Raw genomic sequence first — 13,505 nt, 5'->3', positions numbered from 1 at the left:
CCTACACATGACTTGAAGCATGAAGTTTTCTTTTATTTTAATCACATCTAATGTACATTTTTATGTGTTATCACAGGAATTGAAATGAAAAGGGTGTGTTCAGTGAATTGAAAGATGGCAAAAATAACATAAAGGAAATGCATTTCACGTAACAGATGGAGAATAACATTGGAAATAAGTAGTATAACTGGAGTAAAGGGTCAATGATATGATAAAGTGAAGAGCCATCAATGAGAATGATGACTTCAATCACATATTTCAGGCAAATAAGGTTTTCAAATTAATGGTCAACACTTTTTTCCCTTCTGTAAAATCCAAGCACTGAAATATGCTGCTTTGTAAACACCTGTTGCTTGGTTTACAACCTGAGCACTTTCATTAGCTTTCAAATGGCTCAGAAGAATTTATTAAAAACCTAAGTTCATGTGGAAATTGGTCTGGTATCCGTGGGAACAAGTGGCTAACAACTATTGAAAGCTGCCTATTATCTCTCTGATCCTGGTCGGTCGTTATGATAAAGGTCATTATGACTCATAAAATCAGGACAAGTCATGAATCTGCAGAATCCTCTGCGTTATATCAGTCAGCACAAAAGCATCTGTCTAACATCACAGAGCCTTCAGTAGCTGCAATAAAAGCAACAACAAAAGGAAACAAAATTAGAACAGATGTGGCAAAAGCTGTAGAGTTTGCATGCATTTTATGCAGATTAAGAAATCATGAAAAATGCTTCTGCTAGCAAATTAAAACTTCCCATACATTTGGCAGCACACTGAGCATGACCAGCAGCACTGCAATTTTTGCCTGGTTGCCACTTACAAGCCCTTATGTGTTTTCAAATACAGGCATGAGGGGACCATTTCCAAAAGTAAAATAGAAGTACCTGCACACTTTTTAGGTTTTATCATTTTGCTGAGAGTGACCAGCAACTTGCCAAAGCCACAGGTAGAAATATTTGTTCAACAGAAGTTGGACAGTGGACATAAAATCTTTTCATGTGGACTTTAGATCAGGCATTGTTGGTAACTTTTGTAAATCATCCTCTGCCTAAACCAGATTTAGCAATAACTTCTACCTGAAATAACCTTTTGCCCTAATCACCTATTTTTAACTCTGTGAGGTCTACCGGAAAATTAGTTTACACCACGTATAACATACAGGTGAGGCCTAATAAAGATTAAACAGATCTAAATTGTGCACTTGTTTTGAAAAGTCTTTGGAGAATATTTTAGAAGTTTATTTTTTAATTTTCCTTTTAAGTCAAATTATCATCTTTCACCTCAAGCTTACCCAGCTCCTCTGAGTCAGACTAAGAGTCCTTTCTTGCAAGCGCCTGCCAACACCGTTTTTCATCCCATTCATTCTGACAGACACTCTTGTCGATGACTGCCATTGCTTCGTTAATACAGCTCAGCCCTGACATCACCGATAGAACATAGCATGATCTTATAATTCCAATGCAATAAAATGCTGTTTAATCACTACTTACTGCAGGGCTCTGCCAGCCTTGCTCATAGCACTTTATGTAGCAGATTGAGGAACACGGAGAACCCAAACATTTCATCATCCTCCTTTCTCTGCATGCCCTGTTCATGTGCCATGGCCCGAGGCAGCAGCTGATAGAGGGGACAGCTTGTTTCATAAACAAGCTGCATTAAATATTCTCCCATACATTATAGAGAGGACAAAGGTCAGGGGACTTGGGGCAGCCATAAGGTGACTCAATATATCTATGTCATGGGATTGATTTCACAAGAGAATTAGAAATCAATGCCTGGAGTTTAGGGACTAAAAGCCTTTCACCTTTAGGTCACCAGTTCATATCTAACACAGTTCAGTAGTGACTTAAGGCTGTTACGCTCTGAAGACTGTTTAATCAGAATGTATTTGATTGTATCTGGAATTTTATCATATGCATTTGCTTGAGTTTGTTCACATCACAATGATCAATTGCTCATAATTTAAAAAGCTCTTACACAGTAGGGACCTTGTGGTCAGAAGAAGGACCTTGGACTAAAAGGGTATGAAACCTGACCTACCTTCTCACTGGGGATATGGTTCCTTTGGATCAACAGTGAGCTTGTGCTAGGGATAAAGACAGGACTTCAGGATGCAAGGATATCCATCTAATATTTCATAATCTAATCTTTCATAAACTGGCAGAAAATTTTCTTCCTGTTTCTCTTTTAAATGAATAACAGGCTTTTAATTAATGTTAATATTTTTGTGGTAAATTGGCAGCTTGCTTAAGACAAAGAATGATTATATTTTCAACTTTTCAGCAAAAGTATTTCTTCTTTTCAGTCCTACTCACAAGAAAAAGCACACAGCCACTGCCAATGCTCCACATTTTTCCCTCCTACTTAGTACCACTCCATTTGAAGATTGAAGTCCTAAATTTAAAAAAATAAATGAAATCAATAACGTCAAGCTGGAGAGCTCCACTGTATGGAAACTCACTACTATTACAAAAGCCCAACAGAACATTGTACATTTTAACAGAAGCAGCTACAGTATTTTGTACTACCATGTTTTCATCTTACACACAGCTTACAATGCAAACTAATCTTTTCCTCTATCATTCTGACCTCAGGAACCTACTGAAAAAAAAAGGATTTCTTATTCCCTGCTAGGAAAGCAGGCAGCTGTTTGGTCTTTCGGGAAGGAAAATGATGGGTGAATAGCTGCTTTGTTTATCATGAGAGACCCTTGTTAAGAGTGAAAAGTGGGGAAAAAAACCAAAAGAGAAAAAACCTTTGGAAGTGGTACGTTAGCTGCTTTTATTAGGAAACAATAAATATCGCACTATCACAGAAGTGCTTCCTCCACCTAAGCATTCCTTTAGGTCACAAAAAAACCAAGAAAGAGCTTCCTAAAGGCAAAAAGCTGAATCTGTTTTGCAGAGTAGTTAAACCTGTGATCTAACTTGATTAACAGAAGCATACAAGGTACATGCTTAGACATAGAGAATTTTTTGCTTGCCAAAAATGCAACGTTTTCCAGAAAATGGGTTTTTTTTCTGTGGAATAATACATCAGTTGTAAAAACAAAGAAACAAAACAACCTTTGACAGAAATGACTTTCAAATCACAAGCACATATGCCTTGATGGTGAGACAACTTATTAGCATAATCAATAAATTGGCACATGCCCCAGAGGCATATCAACAGCCCCTAATGGGAACAAGACCATAAGTAAAAAGCTGGCCTGGAAAATACTGAGACATTTCCTGTTTTCTTCTGGAATTTTTGTAAGCTCCACAGGCATCTTCACTAACATATGCAGGCGAACCATGAGAAATCAGGAAACTATTGGGTAATTCATTAGTGTCTCTTCCCTTCAAATAAATTATTTTGGAAAAAATCTACAGTACTGAGTAACAGCTGCCTTACAAAATCACAGTATATTAAGAGAAAAAGCATGAAATTAAGAAAAAACAATGGGGTTGAAGGGTTACAAGTGATGTGCCTGTATCACCATAAGCCTTACCAAAAGTAAGCTGATTGACATGATGACAGCTCATTTCAATTCAAAATGAATCCAATGCAATTTCCCTCTAAACTTAGAAAGGCTTGAAGGGGCCATTTTCCATGTTGTTTCAAAAGGCCAACGTGTTTGAAGGAGAACAGCCTAAACTCAGAATACCAAAAATAAGCCTTCTATCCTGTCTTTAAAAGCAAGACAATAAAAAGAGCTTCCCTTCTTCGTATGAAATGTTTTCAACTTAAATCTTTCACAAGACAGACTGTTACGCTAATAGAGAATTTAAAGCAAGAATGGTTCTCTCTTTTATCTCACTACGTGTCTGAAACTCTAAGACTATTCATGTATGCTTCTAATTTTACTTACCCTGATTTGACTTGCATCAATGTATGAAAACCAGAATCAAACAATCATTTCTACCTATAGTATGATCTATTGTACAGGCTATCCTCATGTCAGTAAGATACATCGTGTTTTTTCATTTGATTAGGGACCAGGAACATTATCTTATTCCCAGCTTTCAGATTAAGAGTTTGGATTTTAAAGTATGTAAGTTCTTTCATATTTAAGCTTGTTATATAATACATAAAAGTAATCCTACAGAACTACTAAAATTATTTGCAAAAGAATGTGATTCGCTGGTGTTTAAGTGTGTAACAGCCAAAAAAAAGCATTTAAATGGGTTCAGGAAACTAAAATGTATTAAATAAGCAAGCTGAGGATGCAAGTAGCATAAAAACCTCCCAGTTATGTTCCTGTTGGCTTTTTCTGTTCTTGTTTAGCATGCAATTAACAAATACACTACTTCCTCTCTGCTAACAGCCTAAGGATCTTAAGCTGTTAATAGTGCTAGCACTGAATCACTTGAGTGGTACAACATTCCTGTCTTTATCTTTAAAATGACAACACGTGGGTGATTTACAACCCTCTTAATTCTTTTACAATCACTGGTCAAATGTACTGTGACCAATCCAGCTCTGCAAGATCACATAAGGAAAGAAATTACTGTACATAGAATTACATTACGCACCTTCACACTACACCGTCATCCCAAATGCCTTGAAAAGTTGCTCAAATTGAGGTAACAACTGAGTTCACGTCATATCCCTCAGTGTTTGTGAAACGAAATGGTTAAAAGACATGACAAATGTTTCTTTTTTGCTATTTAAAGCTCAGACTGGTACACAGATATATGATGCAGCATTTTTTGGTTAACTAACTAAGAAAATAATACATAAGAAGCTGAGACTACCTGATTGAAAAAAGAGTTCTCCATCCCATTATATACCACTTGTCCCAATATAAAAACTATTCCATTTTAATAACATTAATATTCAGTTCATTCATTCACATGATTGCAGATCATCTCTATTTGGGTTGATTTGGATGAGGCTAATGGCCATCAGAAAGGCTAAAATAAAAATAGATAGAAGGACCTAGTTTTATGTCAGAAGTTAGACTTTTAAATAGAGGAAAAGCAAGAAATTAGAGTATCCTACAAACAGTATTATTCAAACACACAGTATTACCTGATTACACATATAGGAAAAATTTCAACTTATGATCATTCATATTTATTTATATTGTGATAATAGCAAAAAGTCATACGTTAAAATCCAGAACCCATCCTCTTTTTCAAACACAGTGAAGAATATTATTACTATCTCACAGAGATAAATCAAAAAGGTCATAAATTTTTGTAGTCCAAACTATCATCAAACTGTTTACATGTATATAGTAGCCTGAAAGTTCCACTTGACAGACCTACAGTCTGTCCATGTTAGTATTTGGAAAGCTAAAATAGAGACAGGCAGCAGTTCAACTAGTCCAGTTACCAGATGTGCAGTTCCAGCAACTAGTACATAAATTGATCGGACAATGACTTTAGCCTTGGACTAATGGATAGAAGGTGATGAAGCATTTCTAATTAACTGGCTCAGTCTGTATCTTTCCAAAGCAAATATAGCCAGCTCTGAGTTGTTCTCTTGTTGTGCGTCACCAGTGAGCTTTAGTGTAGACGTGGAACAGAAATAAGATCTGCTGAACTCAGTCTGCTAGTGAGCAGAGATTAGCTATTAATTGTAGTCCACAGAAACATCCACTTACTGCAATCACAGACACTTACCCAACAGGGCATTGTGCCCATTGTCATCTGGCAGGAATCTTTTATCCACAGCACACACTAAAAGGTGATCAGGTAAATTTGGTGACTTTGCACCAACAAGTAAAAACCCTGATGGTACCTCAATATGTTCATTGGAAATTGAAACCAGTCTCAAATCTTTACCAGCCTGGCAGAAACCTAGAAAAAATCAATTCAACATATTTTTAAGTTGACAAGATTTTTTTGTTTAATACTCACAATTGTCTTTATTAAAGGACTTCCTATATTTTTAATAAAAAACAAAGGTGTATCCTCTGAGGTCAAGGGCAAGCTAAGAGATAATTTTGTTCCCTGCCTTTCAATCAGCCATAAACAGATGCTACCATACAATAAACAAACAAAAATCTGAAAATGTACAGTGAAGTTTCTCTTGATGATGTTTTGCAACCTACATATTTATGGGACTATTTACTAACATCATCATAACTTAGGTCAGACATTCAAAAATGGAGATAATAGTTCTCAATATCTGGTGAATTTCACTGGCTTTTCCTGGGTTTTCGAATCTTTTTTATGGCAACATTGAATGAGGTACACTTTAAATAGAAAAGAGCGATGATAAAGCTGTAAGAATTACCCCATTCATTTTAGCAAATGCCATGCCTGCAAACTCAACCTTTTAAAGGTCACGTTGCCTAAGAGAACAGAAGTTCTGTCCTCATGCCAGGCGTTCCAACACAAATGCTTATCTGACACACTGGGCAAAGACCCTGACAAATATAAGAGCAACCAAGAGCAATCCAGCTTTATCTGGCAGGTAATGAACACTGACGTTTTTAGGATTTCTATATTGTACAGATTATTTCGTTCTGATGAATTATACGGGAAATGGCCCCAATCCTACCCTTTTCAGTAGGGCAAATGCCTTCTGACAGCATGTTTAGTGCATTTCTTACCATCAGTAGTGCAACATCCTTCTGGGGGAGGCTTCATCTGGTAAGAAACAGGAGGACTACTTGATTCTGAGCCTTCTTCCTCCTCCTCTTCTTCTTCTTCATCATTATCTGCTCTGCTGCCTGCTACAAATTATCATAGCATAAATGACTTAGACAACAGAAAACGCTGGCAACAAACCAATGAATTAACAGGGTGACCCAGTTACAGAAAGTATTACAGCAAACTGGATTCTCTCCTCTTGACAATGACTTTACTGTTGCCAACTCTTAAGATATTTGTTGTTTCCTTAAAGCTCCAACTTCCGGTCATGCTTACAATAGAATGTCTTTCATGAAAAAAAAAAAAACTTTTAGCTCCTGTGCAAAAAAAAAGTTCAAAAGCATGACCCAACTGCTCCTGAGAAAGTAAAAAAAACCCTGAAGGACAAATAAAAAGAAGCCTGAATTTAGTATTTTTTTAAATCTCATTGTTTTTAAGCTAACCTCACAATTTTTAGGGGCCTAACTCCTGGTGTTTGAACTTTTGCTGATTACAACACTGTAACTTTATCCTTTGTTTATAACATTAACAGCCAATATAAACCCAAAGTCATTACTTCTTAGCACTTTAGAATGTCCTGGCTACAGTCCAAGTACAGATTTTATTAATTAGGTATTGACCATGTCCTTGATGTTGTACAGGAAACTGAAGAAACAGTTCCTGTTTGAAATTAGGTTCACCACAAATGATGCCACGATAAGAACACCTAATTCTCAGCTCATCTGTCTCCTACCACAATCCAGAGCTCTGCTGCTCCCTGTACGATGTCAAGGAAAGGCAGATGTCTAGGAAGACAATTCACAGCAGCCTGTGCATGGACTGTGCTAGTCTAGGAGGCAATACTGAATGCTGGGGAGAAGAATACATGATGTAGGCTTCATTTTTTAGAGGACTTTAGGTGTTTCTTCTTCAGATTCTGATGTATACCACTTTTCTGGTGCTCAGGCTACCTCAATCAGCATCTTTACCTGATAGCTTGCTTGTTAACAGAATTCACCTGCATATTATTGATGTATGTTTCAGCCTTTCAACTACAGATTGCTTCTTTCCTTCTTTCTACCCATAGGACAATAATTTTTTCATGCATAATGCAACAGCTCCAGCAAAACATACTGAGCAATGACTCCATCCCCTCTTATGGCTCAGACACACTCATGACAAATGGGACAAAGCTGGCAAGCAGAGGAGTGCAGCTAAATAGTAAATGGGGAGAACACTTCTACGGACAGGACAAGAAAATTTCAGACCAGATCCAGCCTTACACAGGACAGAGATAGGGCACAAGTACTAAGTGAACCCAGTGGGGCTTATGTCTTAGGCTTCTAGCTTCTTGGCTTCTGTAGGGACATGCCTGCAGCAAACAAAAAGAGCTTTCACTGGCAAAATTGGGTGGTGAAGGGCTGCAAGTACTTGAGGATCAGCAAGAAGCCAAATAGCTGTTTGGACTTGGGCAAGTAAAATAGCAGTTAGGCTCCTACATTATTCTGTTGATTCAGCTTTTAGTCTGTTTTTTAGAAACAGAAAAACAATGAAGCACACTGCAGTCATCCTCCAAAGCTCAGTGTCAACTGGACATACTCTCTTTGCTTCAAATGACTTTGAATCAGGCACTCAGAATCCCATGGGATATTCATCAAGGATTTTTTTTTTTTCCTATGACCCTCCTCAGCATGTCTTTTTATTTTATTGACAAATTATTGTAGAATCAGCTAAACAAATACTACAGGATAAATGAGAATTAGGGAGGAAGCTGAAGAAAGTAAATCTGGAGTTTGAAGATTTGTCTCTAAGGGTTATTAAGAAGAGGGTTTGAAGGGTATGTTTACTTTTGAGTATCTAAACATCAAGCTTCAGTCCTGGTGCACACAGATAAGGACAGAATGTTAAACATCACTGTTTTAAGGGCGTAGTCTAAAGACAAAAATGCTGAAAGTGAACAAAGGGAAAAGTGAAGCTCTCTGTCTTTGCTATTTAAGTCAGGGGTAAGTTATGTGTTATGACTTGACCTTGACTAACATCCAAATGCAATGCAAAAGGGGTGAGTCTGGCTCTCCTCTCTTTCCCCACACTCCCAGCCATGAAGTTCCTTCCTTCCTCTTTGTGCCATCTCCGACACTTACTGGAACCTGTGCTAACCCAGCAGAAAACTAACTAAGCAAACAAAAGTGACCAGTTTTTTTCACTGGGTTTATGTATTAAATTAGCTCAGTGGAAGATCCAAAAAATGCCAAAAAAATGAAAAGGGAGAAAATGGGAACATATGGCTAGGAGGAGTGGGGGGAGCAGGATGTGGGATTTTCCCCTTTGGGCAGTGGTAAACTGTTAGGTTTGTTCAGCTATAACAGGTAATTTCACATCAAAAAAAAAAAAGATAGACACAAGAAATGGAAGTGGAGACTAAGAAACAGGAGAGCTACAGTGCTTTCAGGTCAAAAATGAAAAGAGTACAAGAGCAAATATGTACCTACAGTACACAAGAATGAGCTGCTGTCACCTGTAAAGGGCTTCATTAGGGTTTCTGCTGCTTGTTTTAAAAAAGATCTACAGTTTCTGCTACCATTTTACTTTTAAAGCAGGACCCCTTCAAAGAACTCTATGCTTGCATGGGTCTGTTCCACATCTTCTTTTCTTAAACAATCCCAAAAGAACACACAATCAAGCACTCAAAACCAGAGACAAGATGATGGCAAAAGTGGACTCACAACCATAGTTCTTCTGTTCTATGTTACAGAACTAGGCAGTCAGCTGACATAAATTGATATGCGCCATTAAACTAACAGACATACTGTGAAGATTTTGTCCACATTTTATTGAATTTAAATTTATTCATAGATACCATAAACACCATTGTTTATTCCATTGAAGGAACTCTTTTCAGTTCTCACAAAGGATTTATTAGACCCTTATGTTTATACAGTTGTGATTAAGACATTTCACATGGAAAATTCTTCTCTCCTTAATGTACAATTTAAATATAAGTTAAGTTCTGCAAATATTTTAATATACATATAATTTTTTCTCAGTGGGACTATTCATAGGGCTGATATTAGCCACAGGGCTTAAATCAACAGCCACAAAACATATTGTATCCATGAATGGACAGCCTCCCTTAAATGCAGATCAAGGAAGGAACCAGTTAACCACAGACACAAGTTCACTGCAAAGTTCGTGTCAGAACGTGGTGCTGCTATCAGACCTGAATACAACAACACTCAATGAACAACCTCACTGCAGTGGAGCCAACTGCCACACTGCTGCTCTGCGTTGTTTTGCCATGCCACTTCCCATCCTTTCCCACTGAAGTCCCAGTCATATTGGTGGTATAGGACTTGGATGCGAATGGAAAAATAATGCTTGTCATTAACTTTTGAAATCAGCTTCACACCTCTTTGGCACAAACATAACACACAAGCCTAAAAGATGGCACCCAAATGCATCTAAGATAGCAAGAGAAAAATGGAAGAAATATATTTTGTATTTGAGAAATAAGATGTGATTAGAGAATCAAAACTGTGAATGGATTGTGATTCAAATGGGATTTTGATTTCAGAAGTGAAGAATTAGATTAAAGAGCCTCACTGATTTGCACATATTGACTTCTAATAACTGGCAATCCAGTCCACAGGTTTAATTTGCAGTTTATATGGCAATAACTAGGCAAACAGAGATATGCAAGAAATCTAAACCTGTTAAAGCCAAATAACCTTGCCTTCTATTGTAAAGAGTTTTAATGCACATTCCTAGAAAGGTCCTGAACATCCAGACCATTTATTGGCATTTGCAGGGACGTTCTGCAATTACAAAGGCTAGGAAAATTAAGGAGACTTTAGAAGACCCTCATTAAAAATGTACAACCAGTAAGACCACAACAAACTGCAGGCTTTTTGATAAAATGAAAAATCTAGCAAGAAGTTTGTTTAAATAGTGATAATGTTTTTGGACTATTTTAAGCACTACATGAATTTGCCAGGTCTGGAGAAGAGAGGAAACACATCAATAATAAAAAGGCAGAAAAAAAAAAAACAGAATGAAAAAACATACTATTATTGGAGCCAAGGAGATCTGACATTATGTCTAAACCAACTTCGGTGAAGTGGTACTTCTAATTTACATAGCTACAAATAATTTTATAGGCAAATGCAATTGTGTAAATGACTATAAAGGCATACGTTTATAATATGTATGTTTTTTTCAAATCTAGAATGTGTAGACTGGAAAACCATACTCACTGGAAAATATGTGTTTGCAAGTTCATTGCAAAAACTAGGCCAGAAGGGATCAACATGTTCATTTAACTTGTCTCCAGGCACACTACAGTCTCTTTTGCACAAATAAATTATTTTTAGGCATAAATTATCATGACAGATATGTAATAATATTAGGTTAGTCTCAGTGGCTAGGTACTTTTTTCTGGTTTAGATGGTCATTTATCAAAAGGAGACAGAAAAATGTTTTGTAAACAAAAAACTATAAACCTAAAAATAATGACAAGTTACAACAAGATGGTTGATAAAGCTTAAAAAAAACATTTCCAATTGTTTTTTTCTTAAACTGACTATATACTCAATTCTCAGGCTTTCTAGCAATTTTGATATTCATCATCAGAGACAAAAATCCATAATATCAGCCTTATTTACCAGTGGCTGGTTTTGTTGCCAAATGCTACTTTGAACATCTGTGTTACCAGTCCACAAAATGGAAAGCCAAAACACTTGGGTTGCATTAACCCACTGCACTACCTTGTCTAAATTATTTATATCATGTCTGCTTCACCATAGGAAAACACTTGCTGTATTGAGGACCAACAGGCAGCTATGACCAAGGATAATCCGAGTATATCACCATGTCAGAATGCGCGAGCCAAGGAAAGATAACAATGAGAGGGGAGGACAGGGGTTTAAACAAGACCCCAGGCATGCTTCAGATGCCTCCTGGCCCTCAGAGCATGGGGATTCATATAGCTAGAAGTGGAAATTTCAATTTATGATGAGGCTAGAGTACATGCTGCCAGCTTGCAGACCTCTCCCACCTGAGGAACAACCTAGGAAAAACTCTGTTCCAGGTCCCTTCAGAGTTCCCCTTGTCTGAAACTTTCTCTGCCAGGCTGTTGTGAGACTTTTAATTAATTACAGTTCAATTCTGTTTCCATTAACGGCAAAGAAAACAGAATCAGCCCCTCAAAGGTTTGGAAAGGTCTTTGAAAGCCTTGAAAGAAAGAGTTACAGAAGTGTGAAATCGCATTTTTGTTCCTCAACAATGCATCTGCTCCTGTAGCATCTTTCCCAACTGATGTCATAATCCATTTTGTGACATCACAGTTGGTTGCCATGGAAAAGCATATGAAATCCTCATAGAAGGGTTTGATAGAAGGATCACTTTGTGTAGGGCAGAAGCAGCATCTATATTTGAACAAGGAATATATATTCATTATTAGGTCCTATATTAACAAAAAAGAAAAAAGAAGAAATGACTAATGATGTGTGAGCTGTGAGCAGATTTACTTTTTCAAGAAACATTTTCTCAGCTGTTACCATGAGGTAATAGTAAAGAGTTTAATCTGTGCAAAATACTTTTATCTATTACTACTTCTTGGGCTGATTTTTTTTTTTTTCTGTTACTGTGGATTGTTAACCACCACGCATTTTTCATTACATATATATCTAAGCCATCTTTAGCAAAGTATGACAGGGGAAGTAGGCCTGGTCAAAAAAAATGAAACACCACCCTAGTGACGGAAATGGATAAATAATTAAATTATTAAACATAACCTTGCACCAACATGCCAGTCTTCTGCACACACCAGTAAACTCACTGAAAACCATGAGACTACTACACGTAATAGCACACCAAAACACCAAATTGTATCATGAGTTTGCTTCTCAGATCTATACAGTTCATTTAAACTATACTACTTCCAAGAAAAAAAAAAAAACACACTGAGCAAATGAAACTCAGAAAGCAGGCTTCTCTAAACACACACAAAAATTCAGTGAGAAATCCCATGTGTTAAATACCAACTTGTGCAGGGTTTACAAGAGAAAACATCCTAAATTTTTACTTTTGCAAGCACAGAATAGCTAAAAATATTATGCACAAAGTAATTATAAACTTTATTAAAAGCTAAAAATATTTCTGCTGTATTTATTCACAATGAAAATCAGTCTTAGCATATATCTTTTATAAATCTACAATGTGTTTACCATCATTTACTATATAACTTTCAGCAGTGTATGACATATTATAGGACAACAGATTTATGTTCCAAATCTCCAGAGATTCCTCCACACATTTAATGGAACAATTTCTAGTACTTCAATTCATGTTAATTGATAAATCTGAGCAAGCAAGTCGCTTAATTTTGTCACAATAAAAGACAGTGCAGTTTGCATTTTTAAACCAATTCTAATACAGACATATATTTGTAGATCATAAAAAAATCCAAAGAAAATCTTTAAATACTTTTGTTTTTCTGTATTGTGATTTGAAATGTATCTGCTGAGCCTTGGGAGAGCAAACAGCAGAATTGCCTTTGAGCAGAAATATAAATTCCACTGTTTCCTACCTTCCAGTGATGACAGTTGCTGTTCAGCTTCCAAATACAACTGAGAAAAGATTGGTCTGGGAACTAAGTTGTTTGAGCGGAGAGAGGCCTCAATAGAATTATGCAACACTTCTTCAAACCGTGTTGTCTTGAGCTGACCAGCGTAAGAATTTCCCATCTTCTCAAAAAAAAGAGACAAGAAGAAAAGAAGAAAAAAAAAAAAGATATTTCAATTTTAGCACTCAGAACTCAATCACTGCATGTTGATGTCAGGCTACAACATTTCTCATGAAAGAGAGAAGCTTCATTGTCCACAAAGAAAAAGAACATTGACTGCAGCAGTTGCTGAGCAGATCCTGCTGGTAAATTACAGGAAGTTAT

General features: G+C 36.7%; 1 protein-coding gene across 1 annotated transcript in view; it reads right to left on the bottom strand.

Annotated features, from left to right (window-relative positions):
- Positions 1-13,302, bottom strand: part of LOC104081192 (protein GREB1-like) — a gene marked incomplete at its 3' end in the record, with an annotated part of 14,926 nt that extends 1,624 nt beyond the window's left edge. The window contains exons 1-3 of the mRNA XM_009583828.1: positions 13,146-13,302; positions 6,544-6,666; positions 5,609-5,785 (exon numbers count right to left, since the gene is read on the bottom strand). Coding sequence (XP_009582123.1) covers positions 5,609-5,785; positions 6,544-6,666; positions 13,146-13,302 — 457 coding nt within the window. The remainder of the gene's footprint in view (positions 1-5,608; positions 5,786-6,543; positions 6,667-13,145) is intronic.
- Positions 13,303-13,505: the final 203 nt, after the last annotated feature.

Source organism: Fulmarus glacialis, unplaced genomic scaffold (genome assembly GCF_000690835.1).
Source record: "Fulmarus glacialis isolate BGI_N327 unplaced genomic scaffold, ASM69083v1 scaffold25958, whole genome shotgun sequence".
In the NCBI taxonomy this organism is placed as follows: domain Eukaryota; kingdom Metazoa; phylum Chordata; class Aves; order Procellariiformes; family Procellariidae; genus Fulmarus; species Fulmarus glacialis.
Note: the sequence above shows the minus strand (reverse complement) of the source record. Positions and strands in the feature narration are given on the sequence as shown.